This window comes from Camelus ferus, chromosome 25 (genome assembly GCF_009834535.1).
Source record: "Camelus ferus isolate YT-003-E chromosome 25, BCGSAC_Cfer_1.0, whole genome shotgun sequence".
NCBI lineage: Eukaryota > Metazoa > Chordata > Mammalia > Artiodactyla > Camelidae > Camelus > Camelus ferus.
In genome coordinates, this window is record NC_045720.1 from 32,776,784 (window position 1) to 32,798,773 (window position 21,990).

At 40.5% G+C, this 21,990-nt stretch overlaps 1 protein-coding gene across 1 annotated transcript in view; it reads right to left on the reverse strand.

The window, feature by feature from the left end:
* The window catches only part of CPQ (carboxypeptidase Q), a 389,854-nt gene that overhangs the window by 76,714 nt on the left and 291,150 nt on the right, over nt 1-21,990 (reverse strand). Inside the window, 1 exon segment of the mRNA XM_032468179.1 lies at nt 10,404-10,495. Coding sequence (XP_032324070.1) covers nt 10,404-10,495 — 92 coding nt within the window.

The following is a 21,990-nucleotide window of genomic DNA, read 5'->3' on the forward strand; positions in this document are numbered from 1 at the left end:
GTGACTCAGTATGGCCCAAGTGCATGTGATGGGACAATTTAGTCCCAAAGGCTCTGACCCACAGGGGTCACTTGTGAACCTCGGCATGACACTTCAGTTCACATGTGTGCGTCCTGGTGTGCCAACCTGATTTGCTTAGGAAGTCCATGCACTAAAAATGCTCTGGGTCCTTCTGGGTCAGACCATGACCTGGTTAGCAACAGGGAGGCAGTGAGGCAGAAACTGTTTGTGCCCAGCATGTGACCTCCAGTAAGCTGGTAAAACAGGCTGCATACAAACTGAAGTCCCTCATGGTTTCATGAATGGAGAATGCACGAGATAAGCAGCCAGCCACAGTAATTCACAAGAGACCTCAGTGTTTTGGCACAATGTTCTCAGAACCAACTTTGAAAGGCAGTTGCCTTACGTGGGTTAGTAATGGTAGCAGAGAAGTCAAAGTCGGGATGGACTTCTTTACATGTACTGGGCAACAAGCAACACTCAAGCCAAACATCATTGCGACCTGAACCCATGAAGTGTTTATACATAATACAGATCGTAAACACTGCCCCACGACTACAGGCGAGGTCTTGCCGTCTCAGGAACATGGAAGGATTCCATTCCCGTCACAGAGACTCTGCTTACTTTACTTCTTTTCTCTTTCATGGGAAAAATAATAAAAAAAAAAACTAGTGAAGAAGAGCCCCGTTAAAGAGACAAAGGAAGGCTGTGAGTGAAGCCCACTCGTGTTCATTCTCAAGGTGGCGTCGCGCAGCTGTCCTAACATCAAAGGGGATGTTCTGACACCTCTGACATGACATCTACATATAAATACCACACAGAATATTCTGAAGTCCCACAGTCATAATGGAATTCTCCATAGGAGCAAGCAAACAAATGCAAAAGACAGCCCTTTCCTTTTTAAAAAAAATAAAATCCACAAATTCTAATAAGACCCCAAAGAGCTCCCAGGTGTGCTGCTGAAGTTATATGAATGCTGGAACTAGACGAAGCTCCAGACCAAGAACACACTGAGATGAGTGAAATTTAGACCAATTTTGTGATGTGCTTGACAGATTGACGCAAGTATCTAGGCCCTGAAAGAATAACACAGGACGCAAAAGAGCCCAGCAGTCATGACTGAAACAGTGACCTCCGGTTAGTGCGTCTCCACTGCACGGAGCATTAACGATACAAGAAAGGCCGTTCTGGAGACACAGCCCAGACACACTCATGCTGGATGAGTATAGCAGGTCTATTATTTTTATAACCGGAGCCGCAGATGAGCACAGACCTGTTCCCTGCATCACCCTGGCTAAATCAACGCGGAGGCAATAGGGTTGGTGAAATAAAAATGTCCAAGTAAATCCATTTGCCCAGATAACATGAAGAATTCTCACAGGCATTTCTAACTCTCCCTTTGTTCTGGAGTGAAACACGAACCTAGTGTGGGTTGGGGAGTTGGCAAGAACTTCACTACTAAAGGAAGCCAGCATTTTTGTATATTTACATAAGTAAAGAGGAAATTTTGTTCCTCAGCATGGCAACACAAGAAATTCTGAGAAAATATTATACATATTCATTTTAACTTTTTCTCTTTTAGACTTGGCTAGAGTTAGGATAAACTAATGTATTTAGAAGGATCATACATCCAATTCCTCATTTAATAAAGCCTGTTTAAAATATTGCCCATATTAATGACTACCAGACACGGCAGTGTTCATAATCCCAGTAATTCAATTGCCAGTAGTTTGTGCAATAAATCAGGAAAAGGTTAAAATATTTTTCATGCCAGAATAGAACGTATCAATCTATTTTATTTGATTACTTTGTGTAATGAGGCTTTTTCAAGGCCAGATTACCTTACTGATTATAATTATGCCAGACCATATTTTTGCTTGAAATGGAAAAGATTTTAAATGTCAGCAATCTAGCTGAAACTATTCTAGGGTGTTGTTCCTCCTTTGTATGTTTCAGGACATGAGAAATGACATCCTGCTCTCCTTGCAAGAGCAGAGAAGAAAGTAACATTGTTCCCATGAAAAGCAGATTAGGGAAATGGCATCTGGACAACAATCATTTCACTCATTGATTTGAAAATTCAATAAAATCATCTACAATATTTTTTAATTCGAAAGTTAAGTTCCACTCCTATAAGTAAACTCTTAAAAATCATGAAAGCATGATAATATCCTTCTCTATGTGGTGACGTTTCCTTCCCAGTGAATGCAAGCTGAATTCAACCAAAAATGAAGTTCATATTTTTTTAAAAAATAATAATTTCATCAACAAAGGAAAACACAAAGCATTTTCTGACATCTTTTTGATTCTATTCTGACTTTCTAGAATAACCTCTTTTCAGGGCATAAGAGGAAGCTCCATCCTCAAACCCTTTTGGGGATCATCCTTGCCTCAGTCTCCATTTTGGTTCCAGTTGAGTTCTGACTGCTCCAGCCCCCATGTGAAGTCCGTGTGCCGGGGAACCAGCTGTGGTTAAGAGCAGGATGGCATTTCTATGTCCTGCTCTTCCAACACATTCCTCCAAATTGAAATCAGGTCATTCCAACCATTAACAGCCCCACAAACCTCATGCTGGGTAAAAAGGCCTTTGATGTCCTTAAGTCATAATGCAGAACACAGAATGAAGGTGGTAGCCTTCAGGCAAGGAAGCAGGAAAGGGTGAAAGAATGATGACCATTAGAAGTAGAACTTTACTTGGGACTCTTCAGAGCTGTACCTTGAAAAATATAAAAAATATTACACCCACAAGAATGGTCAGACATAAGAAGTCTAACAGTGCTACCATGCACTGGGAAGGACGGGGAGCCACCAGGACTCGCACACGATGCCAGTGGGAATGATGAATGGTACGGCCCCCCAACGGTTTGGAGGGATAACTACTAACAAAGTTAGACATTCACATGTCCTATGACCCAGCAGTTCTACTCGTAGGAAAGAAAAGAGATGCATGTATCCACCAAAAGATTTGTACAAAAATGTTCATATCAGCCTTGTTTGTAACAGCTAAAACCAAATGACCGACAGGAGAATGGATAAGAAGCGGCGGTACATACCATTCACATAACAGAAAACTACTCTGCAACAGAAAGGGACAAACTACTGTTCCTGCCACAACATGGGTGAATCGCAAAACCTTCCTTGTCTATTTGGTGCAGGAAGCCAGACTTGGGAGTATGTACTGCATGACCGAAGTTCAAGACAGGCATAACCAATCTGTGGGGACAAGAATCAGAGGTTGATCTGAAAGGGGAACTTCCTAGGATGACAAGAATGCTCTGTATCTTGATCTGGGGGATGGCTCCATGGGGGGAAACATTTGCCAAATATATATTGAGCTGTTTACTTAAGATCTGTGCAATTTATTATGGAATGCTAATTATACCTCAATGAAACACTGTTAGCATGAAAAATGTGTCACTTCTAAATAACAAATCAATAAACGTAAACATACAGGTGATTCTCAAGTTCATGTGCTAATGTGAGGACAGAGACAGTGGAAAGATCTTTAACGCTAGGAGTGAAAATTTTACAACTTATCAAAATATGTGAAGTAGCATTTTTTTAATAGAAGAAATATATGTACACATCCTTTATGGGACTTTATGGGACTGCCATGAATTGTTACAGGCATGCTGGATGGACACCAGTAACAATTTCTATTCTAGCTGACTCCAAAATATAGTGAAAACCTCAGTATTTCCTGTTTGAACTATTTTACATAGTAACGCCCACCAAAATGCTCATAGACCTTTTTGAGCCAAAGTTTGTTTTCTTAAAAAGTTATGTTTCAGATATCTTAATAAAATTCTACTTTAGTTTCAAAATTTATACACAAACCACAAACAGTCTCACATATTTCACAACAATTTAGTAAGGCTAGTAATTAGTAGAATAATTTAACTAATACTTCATATGAAAGCATAATTATGAAGTTAAGGTAGCTATTAATCTGAATACAATTTTGAAAATTAGGCAATAAGTTTTATCATATAATTTTAAATCATTTTAATTTTATATTTTCTATGAGTATATCAAAGTAAATTATAAACAAAGATACATTTACTAAGAAAAGGGTAATGAATATTCATGTTAATTTTATTCCCACAAAAGTTTCACTATATGTGTCCATTAAAATAACCTTTATAGAAATTTCACTGTCGAAAAGATTCTATGATCAGGAAGAAAGAATACATTCAGAGCAACAAAAAGAAGAAATAATAATTTTCTACATACTGTTTTTCTCCATAACTAATGCTATGTAAGTGTAGCTAACTTTATTGTTAGACTGCACTAAATAAGAATGCATAGAAAAAAGGAGAGTACATGTACATTTATGTTATTATAATAATATCCTCCTGCAAAACACTTAACTGGCTCCAAACAAAATTTATAAAATTATCATTCAGGTCATACAAGGTCATAATGAGATTATTGTAAAGAAATAACACTGTGAAATGTTTTATGATTTTTATCATACAGATTAAGGATCAACAAACTTTTTCTATAAAGGGTCAGATACTTAATATTTTGAAGTTTGCAGGTCACATACAATCTTTGTCCCAAAGTCAGTTAAAACATGTAAAAACACTCTTGTCTTGAGATCTGTGCACAAACAGGTAAATCTGGCCCATAGGCCGTAACTAACTGATCCTTGATGCCGGCCACAAATAACCATAGCTGTATCATAAAAATGTTAGCAGAGTTATTTTAAAAGTTCAAATGTTTTATCTTTATGATCACCAGAATAGGTCCTCCCCACCTACGAGTTCTGTTCCTGTTTGTTACCACCCACACAGACGCGAAGGCCACATCAGGACTCAGTTCCTGTGGACACGAAGTCGGGCAGCTTTCCCTTCTCCCCGCGTCCTGACGACTCACTCAAATCCACCCACTCCTCAGGGATGAGGTCCCGAGCCCTCCTCATGACTAACACGTCATAGCCACTAGTCCCTTTTCTAACTCCTTGGCATTTACTGTGTTAAGCCTTTACACCACTCTGCACCTGTCAGAGTCCTTCGTAAAAGTAAGACAATTTTAGTAAATAATTCAGAACCTCATTATATATTGTTTGTTATACTGACTTCTTTATGTGTGAGTTTAAGTTGATTTTAAGTAGAATGCAAGGTCCTACGGCCAGGACTAGGACCTCTTTTTCCTTTTTTTCCCTCTCTTTCTTCCGTCCCTCTTTCCCTCCCTCTCTTTCTACTTTCCTTCCTACCTTCTTTCCTTCCTACAGATCAGAAAGTATTCCACATCCTTAGAAATGTCTAGATCAGGTGGTTACATATATTGGTTTCAAGGACAGTGTGATTACGTTCAATCAGGGATTGGAGAGTTGGTCTGAGGATGTTTCACACAAAAGAGGGTATTTGAGTTCATCCTTGAAGAACACGCAGAGATGGGAAGAAGGCAATTCAAGGCCAAGGAACTGGATGATTAATGGTTCAAAGAAAGACTGGTTCTGTGTAAAGAACCACTTATTTTTTGTCAGACTGTAGGACACGGAGGTGAATGGTGGGAAACCACAGCAGGGAGGACCCCAGGGCCAAGAAGCTAAGGAGTTTGGACAGGATTCTGCTGGCACTGGGGAACAACTGAAGGTCTGGGGGCAGAGGGTATATTTGAAAGCTGGGCTTCAGGAAGATTAACATGATAACGTATGATGGTGAACCTGCACTAGAGGAAAGAGAGGGCGTGGAAACGAAGGGCGCGCCTGAAGTGACAGAGTGCACAGCCGGCAACGCTCTACTTCTGGGTAGATGTGGGGAGCAAGGCCGGGGAAGGACGAAAAGGTGTCAGTGACATTTTGACACCTGGAGGTGCCGGGATGCTGCTGCCATTGGTAGAAATACTGAACAGAGAAGGAGGAGCGAACGTGACAGAGATGACGGACTGAACTTCTTTCAGGCTGGAGTGTCTCTTGTAGGGCAAGTGTTCGGTCACAGTAGTTTGCTGATCTGTGGCTGCACTGCCGAAGATAGCACTGCCTTGGTTTTCTCACGGTGATACTAGGACTGGGAGTGGCATGCCTCACTGTACATTTTAATTGTAAATAATATCACAACTTGTGTTCTCAATTGAGCAAAGCATAGTTATCACCTGGGATTCTCTTTGCACTGTGAGGCTGAGGGGATGATAAATTTTAGTAAGCTGAGATGAGGAAACTGAGTTTCCGAGAGGCTGAGGGACCTCACTGTTGATGTCTCTAATCTAATTAGTAGCAGAAAGAAGACGAGAGCCAGTTCTCCTGTTGACCAGTGGAGCATTTAGTTTTTTATTTGAAGGGAGAAAATGAAATGCAAGACCTGAAAAGCTCAAAGGTGGTAGCAATTCTATGTGTGAACCTCAGGTGTTTGGGGAGTATTTGTCAGAGGAGGAAGAATGTATTTCCTTGCTTGTGCTTTATAAGACATAGGACTCTGTTTAAAATGAAATTAAAACTTTTATCAAGTAAATGTTGTTTTCTCTTGGAACCATTAATGGTTAATGGTAAAATGAAGGTCTTTTCAGGCTTCAGTTAAGCAAACGTAAACCCTCTCTCCGCCTCTCCATGTCTGCTTCTAGAACTGTCCCATAAAAACCCCCTCCCTCCCCCTGACTTCCAGTTGGATAATGATTTTTAAGGCAATATTAAGAGCCATACCGCTGAAGAGTCTATCAACCTGGATCCCTGAGTGACTACGTGGAGCAGAGCCCTCCTGTAGATTGGATGCTAAGTGAATAAGAAATATATTTCTATTATGTTAAGCCACTGAAATTTTAGGGCTTTGTTTCAGCAGCGATCACAACCTCATTTAGAAGAAAGGACCTCTTTGCTGGGACTGGAGTGAACTGGACATTGTTTGACTATTTTCTGGCAGTAACTAACGCTGTAGGGAAGGCTAAGGACACTCTGATTTGTCCTCCCTGGCTTGTGACTTGCTTATTGTATTTACTGTAAAGTTAATCTCAGCCACCCAGAAATGATCACGCTCTTGACAATGCTTATATCAATATGTTAATCACAAGAATATAAAACGAGTCCTCCAAAATTGGCTGTGTCACGTACAACATGCAGAAGGTCTTTTTAAAGATGGGATAAAGAGGCTTATGTTTTCCTTCTGGAATGTCTTCTTTCCATTCCTAAAAATGCAATTCAGACCAGCCACCAGCACACTGACACATTTGTGTGAAGGCTAAATGGATATTTTCAAGATAAACCAGCTCTGTTAATGTCACTGCATGTCCTGTGAGTATACATTCATATATATATATACACACACATATATATATACTCACACATGCACGCACATGTCTGCCAACCTCTTAGAAGTTTAAAATCAAGAAATTTCTAATTTCACCCATGTATTAGTAGGCTATGGCAAAACTCAAAACCTTCAGTGAAATAAACTTCTTTTTCCAGAGCTAATGAATTTCAGTGGTTGAGGAGATTTCAAGCCAAAGCCATTGCAGTTTAAGCCCATATTTTTGACCTGAAGTAGAGTATATTATAGAGAATGAATAAACTTCAAAACAGGTTCTTCAGTTTTTTTTTTGTTTGTTTTTTACAGGGTCCAAGACTTATAGATTCCAAAAGCTCCTCCTGAAAAATAATTCAATTACTCTCTTGCCCCCCGGATAAAGTGCAGACTTGTAAACATGGCTTGTACCTTCTTGTCCAGGCTCTTGTTCCCTCTCTGCTCCTACCATGGTGCATCTTGCATTCATCACACCAGCCACTCTGATTGCCTCTCAGTGCACTGTGCCCTCTTCACCTCCAGCCTTGGTGCATGGAGGTCCCACTACCATGGACTCACCTCCTCTCTGCCAACTCCTCTGCCTTATCTGGCTTCTGCAGGTCTCTGTTTAGATGTCATTTCTCTCATGTAGTCTAATCTGACCACTCCCCGAAGCCAGGTTAGGTGAACTTCCTGTCCCTTCCATCAATGGTTTAACCTTTGTCAGAACAGTTTACATGTTAGGATTGAAGCTCAGTGGTCAGTGTCCTTTAGATTGTGGTCTCAGCAAGGTCAGGGTGAATCTTCTCAATGACAGTGACCCTAGTGTCTAGTAAGTGCGTGGAACAGCAGGTGCTCAGAGGATATTAACTGAATGCTGCTGAATCTAGAACAACTCTTATCTGATGCTCTTGTCCACCACAACCTGTGCAAGGTGATGCTACTGACCCACCAACCAAAGGGTATAATCCGGGATAATCTGATTCCCTAGGAACACTTGAGGCCATAAGAACTAAAGTGGGGAAAGAGTTGGGCATAAGGCATTGTCTTCCTTTGTACAGAAAGTAACTATAGTCAGTGATAAATTCATGACCCTAAACTTCTTATTCTTAAGCTCTAAATAACTGAAATAGGGTAGCAGAGACTGACTTTGTCAAATGGTCAAGAAGTATATAAACGCAACTCGGAAAACAACAAACCTCTCTCTGATTTTGATTATTTGGGTTTACAAGATGAGTTCCTTCTAATCTGGAGGTGCAGAGAAAGAACCCAGCAGCAGTGGACCCGCCCCTGCGGCTGTGCCCATGCTGTGCCGCTCAGCAGCACACCCCTGGACTTGAGAAGCCTCTTTGAACTAACATTTGATTTGATCCGGAGTATGTCTGGGCTTACACACTTTGCCCTCTCTTCCCTCTCTCAAAGGTTGTTCTTGACATTAATTTCCCTGTCCCTCATCTCTTTTTAAAATGACGTTTTGTTGATTTACAATATTGTGTTAGTTTCAGGTATAAAAAAAGTGATTCAGTTATATATATTCAGATTATTTTCCATTATAGGTTATTATAAGATACTGAATATAGTTCCCTGTATATGGTAAATCCTTGTTGCTTAGCTATTTTATGTAGAGTAGTTTTTGTCTAATCCCATACTCCTAATTTATCCTTCCTCCCCATCATTCTCCCTTTTGGTAATCTTAAGTTTGTTTTCTATGTCTGCGAGTCTGTTTCTGTTTTGTATACACATTCATTTGAATTATTTTTTAGATTCCACATATAAATGATACCATATAATATTTGTCTTTCTCTGTCTGACTTATTTCACTTAGTTTGATATTCTCTAGGTCTGTCTATGTTGATGCAAATGGCAATATTTCATTCTTTTTATAGCTGAGTAGTATTCCAGTTGTATATGTGTATGTGTGTATCATATCTTCTTAAACCAATTGTCTGTTGATGGGCACTTGGGTTGGTTCCATGTCTTGGCTATTGTAAATAGTGCTGCTATGAATATTGGGGTACAAGCATCTTTTTGAAGTAGAGTTTTCATCTTTTCCAGACATACTCCCAGGAGTGGAATTGCTGGATCATATGGTAAGTCTATTTTTTGTTTTTTAAGGAAACTCCATACTGTTTTCCATGGTGGCTGCACTATTTTACATTCCCACCAATAGTGTAGGAGGGTTCCCTTTTCTTCATACCCTCTCCAGCACTCATTATTTGCAGACTTTTTGATGATAGCTCTTCTGACCAGTGTGAGGAGATACCTCGTTGTGGTTTTGATTTGCATTTTCCTGATAATTAGAGATGCTGAGCATCTTTTCATGTGCCTCTTGGCCATCTGTTTGTCTTCTTTGGAGAAATGTCTATTTAGGTCTTCTGCGCATTTTTTGATTGGGTTGTTCGGTTTTTTGAATTTGAGTTGTACAAGCTGTTTGTGTATTTTGGATATCACCCCCTTGATGGTCACACTGTTTGCAAATATCTTCTTCCATTCCATAGGTTGTCTTTTCATTTTTCTGTACAAAAGCTTTTAAGTTTGATTACATTCCATTTGTTTATTTTTGCTTTTGTTTCTTTGCCTCGGGAGTCCCTGTCCCCCATCTTAAATGTGGTCTTGTATTTCTACCGATGACCTTCCACTGCCACTTTCTACCTCAAGCTTCACTCTTGCCTTATTTTAGTCAGTGTCAAACCACACTGTCCTCACAGTCCCGGGTCTGAGACCTCTGGCTGCTGCCATTCCCACCGCCATAACCAATGCTCCTGGCTGACTCAAGGTATCAAACGCCAGTGCTCACAGGATTTGGGACATTGAGGTACGGGGGTGGGGCTCAGTAGGAACAAGGAATGCTAACCTACTACTCTTTCTCTGGCATACAGGAGTATAGCAGAACTAGAAGAGTTTAAGAAAACAGTCATGTGGCAGTTGGAATTTTTCTAAGGCCACAGACTAATGCAGAAATAGAAAAGCCCTCAGTTTCACCACGGCACCCCCAGCTCACCCCCAGCTCATTCTCCTTTATGGATGAAGAAGGCTTCTGCGAGGGGTGTTTGCCAGGATCAGCCTATCACAGAGTCTCTTCAGGAGAACAGAGGAAGTTTTTAAACCAAAAGCATCAGTGCTTTTGGTGTCTTTACAGTTATGTTACATGTGCAAATGCCCAGGGGTCCATGGCTGCTTTCTTACCTTGTGTAACTGGTAATACTGGAAGGCACCAATTCCCCCTTGCTCCTCTGCAGTCCAAAGCACCAAACGCAGAGTCCTCTTTGGACGCAGCCCTGAGAAAAATAATAAAATAAAACAATGACTTTTCAGTTGATTTTGAATTTTCAAAAAAATGGTAGGGCCCCTCATCTGAGTTCTGGAGGCAGGAGAGAAGCAGAGGCATGTACATTCATCTGCTGCTGGTGTGGCTGCCTGGTCCAGGCGTGGCTGACCCAGCAGAGGAGCACCCTCGGGGCTGCTCCCCAGGGTAGGTTAGGGAAGAAAGGGATCGTGATAACTGCTGTCTGCAGGCCAGGAAGTGAGAGCCTCTATCGTATTCTTAACTGGACAACCTGCCCAGCAGAACCCAATGGATGGCCAAGTTCATTGGCACATTAGATTGCATCCAGAAGATGTAGTGGAGAAGACTCTAGGCAGATCATGAGGCCTTCCAGTGACTAACTGAAACCCAATCATTTGTCTCTACGTCAAGACAAGGTGTGTAGGAGTTTGCTTCTTGGTCTAAATCCCCAAGTATAGCCAGCTGCCCACACTGTCCTTAGTAATGCAATGACTGTGGAGCAGATACCATGTTTATGTTTACCCATGGTCATGTTCCTCTCCTTTTTGGAAATAAAAGGTCATTCGCTTAAGGTCAATGAAAATGAATTGAATGCAGATGACACTGTATTCATCTCATTACTGCACCAACAGCTTGGTGGTGATTTTATTGACCTGGGAAATATAAATTTGTATCCCGCAGTTATTAAAGTTACTGGCAGGTCTGACATATCTAGAACTTATTTTTGATTGACTATGTCGGCTCAGTAAAAGTTAATTACAGTGATCAGTACACTGTAAGTTCCACTTTTTGACTTGTTTCTGATTTGGACCTGATGATGTTATTTCTGAGAAATAACAAAGGCAGAAAAACAAGAAACTGGGCTTAAATCTTATTAAGAAGGTCTGTCCTCTTGCCCCACCACAGGCGAGAACAATAAGGAAGGACTGTGAATGGCTTGGAGATGGACGCACTACAAATGTCAAGGGTAACCACACAGGTGTTACCACCCAGGCACGTGGCCCTCTTCAAGGGAGCAGGCTGATCGACTGCAGCCTGGATGATAAGTGCTCCTGGAAAATGCAGCTCCGCCTGCCTCCTCCGGACACCAACAAGTCCTCTCCTTTCATAAGTCCGGTGCTGAGGCGCAGAAAAGGAGCTATGTTTTTCACTAAATTGAATATTGTGGGGCTACTTTACACTTGAGCATTTTAACTCATTAAAAGAGCACAGGTTTGGGATGCAGACTGACCTGAGTTTCAACTGAAGCCTAGACAGGCAATTTCCACATCCAATTGTTCAACCATTCCCACTGGTGTTTTCTTCTAAGCCCATCTAGAATCCGACCTTTCACCTCTGCTCCCACTCTGGTCCAAGCCCCACCCCCTTTGCCTGGACTATTGCAGTCACTTCTAATTGGTCTCCCTGTGGCAGTCTCTGCAGGTGATGGTCTGCACTGCAGCCAGCAGGACCCTTGTAAAACTTACACCAGGTCATGTCATTTCTCTGCTCAAAGCCACCTAGAGCCATAATGTAAGCTTCTAGAAGGCAGGGATGTAAGCTTTTCATTCAATGCGTTGTCTCCAGAGCCTAGACTGTTTGGCACATGTTAGGTGCCCAATAAATAGGTACTGAATGAATAAATGAATCCAAAGTGTGGTGCCTCACTTAGAGTTCAAACCCCTCTACCACTGCCCCAGCCTCATCTCCCAAACCTTTCCTGCTAGCTCATTTCCAGACTAAGTGTGATAGTTGAAAAAATCAGACAGATCTGGTGAGCCCTGCTATCAATAGATACTAGCTGTGTAACCACTGGGAAATTGATCTACCCGAACTTCAGCTTCCTTGTCTGAAGAGTGGAGGGAAAATCACATGCTCATGACATACAACAATTGCACAGGATGGTTGTGAGGATGAAATGAGATGTGATGATGTATGTAAAACAGTACGTGTCTGGCACGTGACAGACATTCAGTGAATGAACTATGAAACTACACAGCCAGGCACAGAGCACACACTTTTACCCCCAGAGAGAAGGGGCATCTAAATACTCAGGACCATCTTCTGAAGTCATTCGAGCGCTTGTTCAAATCCTCAGGAAAAATCCTGACGTGCCCACCACCTGCTCCACAGAGTCAAAGTATCTACTCACACAGTTAGCACAAGCTTAAACTGTTGTTGGAGAAAGAAAGCTAATCAGTATATCTAAAGATCACAATCACTGGCTCCTCCAGAAATGGGCTTGACGTCAATTTAAATCAAATGACATTTTGCTTGGAACGCAGAAAAAACAAAAAAGGATAAAGTACAGCAAATGAGAATTCTGAACATTTTTAAAAATCCGTAAGAAAGGGAAAAAAACATTTCTGTTTACATATCTCTGCATCTACCAGGAAAACAGTATCAAAACGGTGGAACTTTCTAAAGAAGGATCAAGGGACAGTTAGCACAAGTTAGAGAAAAATCGATTTTTAAAAGCAAATGCCCTGAATACCCCCAGAGATTTGCCGTTCCACTTGCAGATCATTGCCGCACAGGATTAGTCTCCTCCACGTTTCAAATCAGCCAGATGGCCAGTGATGTTGCATTAAGACAGCAAAAAAGTAATCGGTTTGAAGGGAGGAATGCTAAGGCCTCCAAACAACAGCATGGCCATGGGTGCGCGGCCGGCCCCGAGGGGACACACGGCCACCTCCCAGCCCCGGGGAGCCTCAGCCTCCACCCGATCCACACTCACCGGAAGGGGTGAGGAGGCCAGTGGTTAAACAAATACCCGACTGAGCTCCAAAGTCTTTTTTCCTTTCTGACCTTCTGATAAACCCTGAAACTTAGAGAAACGCATGGAACTTCACTCAGTACTAGACCCTGAACCTAGTGTGGAGTTCGGACCCCCAGGCCACCTGAGTCCACGATGGACAGCGTGGAGCGCAGAAAGGTGCTGGCCGTGGAATGTGAATAAATGTTGTTTGATTCTCTGCTCTGACACTTCTGGTCCTGTGACTTTAGATTATTTACCCAATCTCTCTGGGCCTCAGTTTCTTCATCTTCACAATAAGGAAAAGGGTAATTGCCTCCTGGGATTGTTAAGAAAATCAAATGAGAGCAGGCAAATTATATACGAAGCACAGTCCGCAGTACACAGCAGGCTGTCAAGAATCGTTGGCTTCTCTCTACATCGCTCCACGCAGCTCTTCAGCCTGTGCCGATGCTCTACAGGGAGCACCTATGCGAGGACCAGGAGAGGCAAAGTCCTCCTTGCTCTTTCCTCGGAGCCGTGGGACATCTCTGTTTACACATATGCACATCCAGCCAAGGGAAGAACACAGATTTCATCTAACTCGCAGAAAAACACGTAACGCCTTTCAGCATGCAATACGCCCTCGTTCCAACACAGAGCATATTCAAATCCAAATAAATAGAAATCATGTCCTCACTTTAAAACTGAGGGCCGCAGGGGAGGGTATAGCTCGAGTCAGAGTGTATGCCTAGCATGCAGGAGGTCCAGGGTTCAATCCCCAGCACCTCCATTAAAACAACTAATTAAATAAATAAACCTAATTAAATCCCCCCAAAATTAAAAGTGAGGGCCAATCAGAATTTGTAGTTTCTGGATAAAGTCAAAAAGCTTAATAAATCTGAAGATTGAATAAGGTTGATATAAGGATATCTATAATTATCATTCGTAAATAATAGAATTCATTATGTATATCAAATCCATATCGGTTTTAAAAGCTTAGAATTTCAAGTATATAAAATAACAAAAATAACAACAACAATAATCATAAAGCAGTAACAATGAGAGCCACACAACAGAGCGATACGAGGTCAAATGTGAGGATCTCATCTTGCAGGGACACTGGGGTGAGTGAGTAGCTCAATAATTCTGGCTCCGGCTCGGCTGCAGACAGCACCAGCCTGCGGCAAGCACATGAAGTAAGTCCTAGAACTGGCGATAAGCGGGAGCCCCCTGGGCCTGGCCGGCCAGGAGTCAGGTCTCACTGCGGTTCTGTCAGAGGACAGACAATTAGTTCCCCCACACACGTGATGCAACCGCCCGGCGATCTCTTGACCTCCTGGAATTTCTGTTAAGAACTCCAGATAGTACAACAAACATTTTACAGCATTAGTTTTCCTCTAGAAGAACATAAACTACTGATAATACTGCAGAATTTGGCCTTTGTTTATGAAATATGACATACATACATTTCACTTTCATTTTCTTGACGAGAATAATAATGCTATTGGGAAAACAGTGCCTATGAGAAAAGGTGAAAACAACCTGGTTGGAGTTTATTTTTCATTATTATCAAATTTAAAGATAAGAAGACTGAGAGGTTACTATCTTTAATCCGATCAATTAAAAAGGTCAACTGGCTGTCCTACACTTGCAGGAAGAGTGGGCCAAAATAAAATAAACTCAGATTAATCCAGCCTTGTAGGTAGGTTTCCCAGATCATGAATTCTAAAGAACACTATTTGTTAACAAAGTGCATGAACCCAAATGGGTGTTTACCCCATTTCAATCCCACCAGTATACGTGTAAGTACCGTTCTCCCTTCTGAGACCTATCTCTGCAGAGAAAACACAATCTTCTCTTACAGTAAACATACTTATTTTCCACATAAATGCACTAGTTCATAAATACACTAGTCGTCCAGCTCTCTTTTATCAACAATTCAAGAGAGTGCCTACTTTCAGAGATTTCCATTACTGCAGTAAACCTGACTAGTGTAAGTGTAGTGTCTGAGTTACAGAATAAATAATGACATCTTAGCATGTAAGTTGAGTGACATGAGGCAGTAATCATCGTGGTTAAGCACATGGGTTTTGTGGTGAGGCCTATTTCCACCTTGGACAAGTTACATAATTCATCATATAATATGTAAGTGCATTATCACTGATTTTTTAAATAAGGGGCGAGGTTACACAAAGAGTAATTATTTTAATGAAGTAAATTGCAGCTACTTCTCTTTGTAGGCAGAAAATCACTTGGACGAAGATTTTTGTTTTTGGAAGAATCACTTGGTATCTTTCTTAGTTGTGTAAATATAAAGCAATCAGGCACTTTGGGGGCACACTGGGGCAGGGCCACAAACTTTTTAAAACTCCGTCTCGCTAGCTGCTACCTCTTGAGACATCTGGAGGAACAATCTGGACACTGGGCAGGAGATAAATCAGAGTGTAAAAGGAGCCCAGGGCCTTCTGGGAGGAAAGTCCAGTGTCCTCACTGCTGCTTCCCTGGACGGGGGGCTGGGGATCAGAGAAGTGCTGGGTCAGGGTGACAGCGACTAAGGTCCTGGGGCAGGGAAGGTCCTGGAAACCGCTAAAACAAAGTGACTTTGATGAAGAGAGGCGTCTGGGCTATTGATCTGGGCTCAAACATAGCAGCCTAAGAACCAGGGGAAGGGCTAATTTTAGTCTAGCATGTGGCCAAGTCCAGAAGCTCCTCCAGATCCAGCCACCTAGCAGAGCTTATGGTTTAGAGAATAGTAGCTATGGATGGGAATACAAACAAGGGAGCTATAACCTTGTTCCCCAAAATGGGCAGCATTGTGACTTAGGGGTGCAAACAATGCTGTGTGGCAGCCAGAAGGAGCAGTAGTCAGGATCCAGCCACAGGTTTCTGGAGGAGGACTGGCCCATTCATCCTGAATAAAGTCCCAGGGATCTCAAGAGCAGATAATAGGCTTCCTGCTAATAAGGCCTGTGGAGGCTGGGATGATGATTAACTGAGACGGAGATTGAAGAGATGTGATCATATTTATAACCTGTGTTTGTGGAGCAGGTCATAACAGTTATAATTTCCATAATTCAGAGGGAACAGTTCCATCTCATTATAATGATGATGATTCTATTAGCCAGGAAAATCACTACTAATCATTGCTGAAGTAGAAACACTGTGACTACCAGGGTGTGAAGGCCATTTCTGGCCCTAACCCAGTTTTCCACTCTTACCCTGCTTCCACCTCTCATCCTAAGCTCCAGACACATCATGTGTCCTACCAGTCCCTGAACGGAGATGCCACACTATCTCAGATTTTTGGCTCTTTGTAGATTCCTCTCTAGAATGCCCCTTCAAGTCTGGCAAACTCCTATTCATTCAACAAAGCCCTTTACTAACATTCCTTTATCTGGGAAAGCTCCCCTAACTCTAGGGAAAAGTTGGCTGTTCCTTTCTCAGTGTTCTTTCAGAACTTCATACATACCTCCATTTTCATTGTCAGCCAGACTTAAATGTTGATCTCCTCACTAGGCTATTAGTTTTCTGAGTCTTACTTGTTTCTCTTTTTCATAATTCTGGTCCAGTAACTGACATATAACAAGTATTGCATGAATGTTTATTGACTTACTGAATGAATAAATTAATGAGTGAATATATTTATGTAAGTATAAATATAGCTACTGCCTTTTCATTTGATCTTAAGCATAGTAGTGACTCCTCAGTTCAGAAAGTTAAGATCTGCTCTTTTTGTGAAATCAAAGCCCAAATAACACAGATGAAACCACCCCAGTAGCCTAGTTAATTAATGTGCTTCAACTTCCACATTTACTTCACTTACTGTGACTTTTACCTACCTTTGTAACACAGATGGATGTAGACAAAATTATTACCTCAATAGTTTGTTGATCTAATCATTAAATAAATATATTATGGTCACAGAAATATTTCCATCAGTTAATTGTATTAAAGTATAGGTATTTGCCAATGGAATATTACTCAGCCATAAAAAAGAATAAAATAATGCCATTTGCAGCAACATGGATGGACTTGGAGATCGTCTTTCTAAGTGAACTAAGCCAGGAAGAGAAAGAAAAATACCATATGATATCACTTATATGTGGAATCTAAAAAAAAAGACACAAATGAACTTATTTACAAAACACAGACAGACTCACAGACATAGAAAACAAGCTTATGGTTACCAGGGAGAAAGAGGGTGGGAAGGGATAAATTGGGAGTTCAGGATTTGCAGATACTAACTACTATATATAAAACAGATAAACAAGTTTCTACTGTATAGCACGGGGAAATATATTCAATATCTTGCAGTAATCTATAATGAAAAAGAATATGAAAAGGAATATATATGTGTGTATGTATGACTGAAACATTATGCTGTACACCAGAAAATGACACATTGTAAACCGATTATATTTCAACTAAATAAATAAATAAATAAAATTATAGGTATTTGTATTTTAAGCTCTGACAACTCTCTTTAATTTTTTTTGCTTTGATATATTTTTTCTGATTATAAAATAATATGTATCCTTTTAAAATGAAAAACAATAAAAATTAGAAAAGAAAACAACCTATAAGCGTATTTCCTTATTTTTGTATGCATGCATTTGTATACATAAATAGAGTGATTTTTATATATAATTTTATACTACTTTTTCCACTTAAAAATCATAGCATATATGACTTTCATCTATTATAATCAATACTCTTCAAGAAAGTGATTCTTAACTTTTTAGCTAGTCTCTTATTGCTGACTATTTAAGGTTTTTCTCCTTAGGACAAGTTCTTGAAAATAGAAATAGAATTACAAATGGTGAGTCTCAATAGCATAAACATTTTTAAGATTCTTGAAACATGTCACCAATGCCCTAAAGAAAGGTTACCAAGTTATAGTCCCACCAGCTGTGTATGAGAATATTCACTTCTACTTAACGTGGAACGTTTCATCTTATCTCCTTGATTTTTGTGTCAGTATGTTATATCTGTTTTCTATACTACAGTCTACTCATTTTCAGCCAAAATAATTATACACACACACACACACACGCACATTCAATCTGTAGTCTAGTTAAATTCGATTGAGACAAATGTTAAGTTTATATCAGATGCCTGACTAGCATTAAAATACGTGAATTTGTTTTTCTTATTTAAAATGCCTGATAGTAGGGCTCCTTCATCAATATATTTCTAAGATAATGCTACTATCATGTAGGGATCACAGGCCTGATCTAGCTGGCATTTTAAAACATACTATTTCTTTTTCCCTATCATTATTTATAGTGTTTGTATCTGCAAGGAGAAATTGAGAAGCCTGGTTAATGATAGATTTGAACTCTGAATCATACTTCTGCTAAGAGTTCCACCTTCCAAAAACATCAAAAGGGGAAAGTAAGCAAATAGTGCAATTTTAAAGAAAATGATGGCAAATCAAGTACAAATACCACGACTTTGCTCACAAATTCGCATTCACCAACATGGTTCTTTAAATTGTATTTCTTGTGAAGATTGTGCTGTGCGAGGAAGAACAAATGTGTTTGTTCTTGAGTCAGGGATTATCAAGAAATAACGCATCTCCAACCAACAACTGAGATGAGAAAATTTCCGGGACCCCTTTTCAACACCAAACAGCAGATATGGAGCATAGATGTTTTCTAATGAAGGCACCACCACTAAGCTGCTCTTGTTAATTCTTGCAAGGTCTCCTTCTTAAGGTTATGTTCGAGAGGCTGTTATTTACATTTTTAAAGATTTTTTTTATGTATAAAATTATTTATACAGTTATCTATACTTGGTTTTGACCAATAATTAAATCACAATTTTTATTCTTGGTTTCATTTAAGTTTCAGTTTTCAGACAATGACTGTATTGGTCATATCGATACATTCGTGCAATCAGTTTTGAATAAAAAACTCATCTTCTCAAGCATTGCTCCGTCCTTGGCTCCCAAAGTGATCGCTAAGGGAATGCTGAGGGAAAATCTCACCATGAAAGGAGCAAGATCATCAAAATGTCTCTGGTACATCTTTCCATTCCCTCCGTGGCTACCACTGTTTAAGCCCTCTGAGTTGCTACAGTCGCCAGCTCACTGCTTCCTCGGAGCCTCTCTGTGGAACGGCTGCCAGATTTACTTCTTAAAATTCTGCTTTGGACACGTCACTGGCTAAGTGAAAACTCTGTAATCACTCATCATGTATAGCAGTAGTCTGCCTCCAAACTTTTCTGAACATGCATCTCTACCAGTAAAACATCTGAGCATGATGCATCAGTGCATGTGTCTATTTATGAATAAATGACGCATATACAATATTGTCAATACACGTAACAAATACTAGTGAAAAATTAACATTTCCTTTTTTAGATAAAGAATAAATATTTTCCAGTACCCAAATGATGGCCCTACTTAGCGCCTGGCTTTTGAGGCCACTGGTTTCCTGTTCAGTGTGGTGTCTGAGGCCCTATGCAGACTGGTTTCAATCTGCTCCTCCAGACTTGCCTCGGCTCCTCCCTTTCCCAAAGCCTCACTTCCAGCTAAACTGGCCTCTTCATTTTTTTCCTGCCTCTGTGCTTTCCTCACACCATTTATCCCATTCTCTTTGCCCTCCCTTTCTTTCTTGATCTACCCTATCCCAACCATCTTTCAAGACCCAGTTCCATTTCTGCCTGCTCTACTCTCTGCTTCCTCTGAACTTCAAAGCTGCTATCTTCTGTTCCACCCTTTTGGCAATGGAGTGGATTAGCACATCTAATGGAAACTATTTTAAGCTGAAACAAGACAGGTATAGATTAGATCTGTAAAAAGAACTTTTGGACAGAGGATCTTTTTAAACATTAAATCAGTTATCAATTGCATTTGTCTAAGGGAAAGTAAAGCCTGGAGATAAGGCTGGGCTTGGGCAGGTTTGGAACGTGGAAATAGCCTGGAACCTTTGCATCTCTGTTAGATCTAGAATATTACCATTGATGACTCTGCAAATACTGAACTCTGCCCGCAGGGACGTGAGATAGTCATCTTCTCAAGAGAGGGTTTTGGCCTTCTAGGAGGTGTTGTTTATCTCAAACATTTTCATTCCTCAGTTATGGGAAGTGTGAACACATTTGTATTCTCCAGATAAAAGAAAACTTAGAGAAAACTCAGGGCGTCTTCATGAAATCAATGCTTCAAAATTTATGAACCTCGCACTGCCAAGATAATGGATTATCTGACCTTATGGACCTCTTGCTTTTCTGGGTCATGATGTCACATCATATATAAAAGCCATTAGGGTAAGAGAGAAATTTTATACAGTCTGTTAGGCTATTTATAGGCACTTGTAAAAATTTACTTTAGATTTCAGGGGACTGTCATCTTAGAAAGGCTCCCCAAGTTTAACTGCTGCCCTCTGAGCGCCAAGCCTACAGGGCATTTCAGAGTCTGTGAACACTTCGCTTCTGAAATGAAACCAAACCCATGCAGAGTTATGTGCTTAGTGTGGGAAGGAATGTGATGCCTCCATTCTCAGAACTTTTCCCAGGACCCCCTGTCCTCAAACCTTAAAATCAACCTACTAAATTTCTTTTTCCCTCGGTAGACACAACATTTCAAGAACATTATTTCCTGTCTTGTTCTAACTTATTTATATTTAATGTGCATACTTAATACTCATTAAAACACATCATCATGGCCCATCTTTGGACGTACAAGCATATGTTTAAAAATTCTATTCCATAAAAGAAGAAACTAACATTCTGTAATAAGGGAAGTGAACCTACAAATCAGCAAATACTCATTGGGACTAACTGCAGAAATCAAGATTAAATGGCATAGTCAAAGCAGCTTGAAATATCAGACTAATTCGTTCAACAACTATTGCTGGTCCAGGAGTGAGGGATTTAGGGCTGAAGACAGTCATGCTCTTTGAAATTTACAATCTAGAAGACAAAGCAAGTGCGAAACTCCCACATTATGCTTATCGTCACTGCCATCACCATCATCCTGTTGCAGATGCTTTGAACTTATCTAAAGAAAACTGAATTTTTAAAAATTAAGTTATCATTGCTCTGGATGGAAAATGAGGTTACACCAGTGAGAGACTTGAACTAGGTTCAAGGGTAGAACTGGGAGGTAGGGCAGAAAGGTAATAAGGACAAGAATTGGAGGAGAGCAATGACAGAGTAGTAAAGGCATTTACAGCATCACTAATGCAATTTAGGGATGTCCAACACTCAGCACAAGACGGGGGGAGGGGGTCATGATTTACGGGCACTCGGTACCATACCAGACACTATATCATATAATTTCAGAAACATGACTTGATTCAATTCTGCAAAACAAGTAATAGTACCTTCCCCTTTTACAAACAGTGAAACTGAGAAATACAGAAATTAAGTCACTTGCCCAATACTACAATGTTGGTATATGACAGAGCTAGGATCCTAATCAGGGACTGTCTGATGCCTAATCCTTGCTCTTAGCCACTCTGGGCTACTGCCTTCCCAGGTGATAAGCTTCATGGAAAGATCTGATCAGTCCTGTGCAACCTCTACCTTCTGTCTTTTTTTTAGGTGAAACCCTCACACTAGAGAATATACTCTAACAAAGCTACTGTCTCTGTCCTCAGAGGTCTACACTAGCACCTTCAAATTCCATCTAACACTGTCCCATTTCAAGAGACAGAGTGGCAAGAATATGGCCTATAGGCGGTTGGTTGGGTAAACATGTTTGGTCAGTAGAGGTGAGAAATGGGACCAAAGCAAAGAAGGACATTTTCTAGGCTGATGGAGATTAA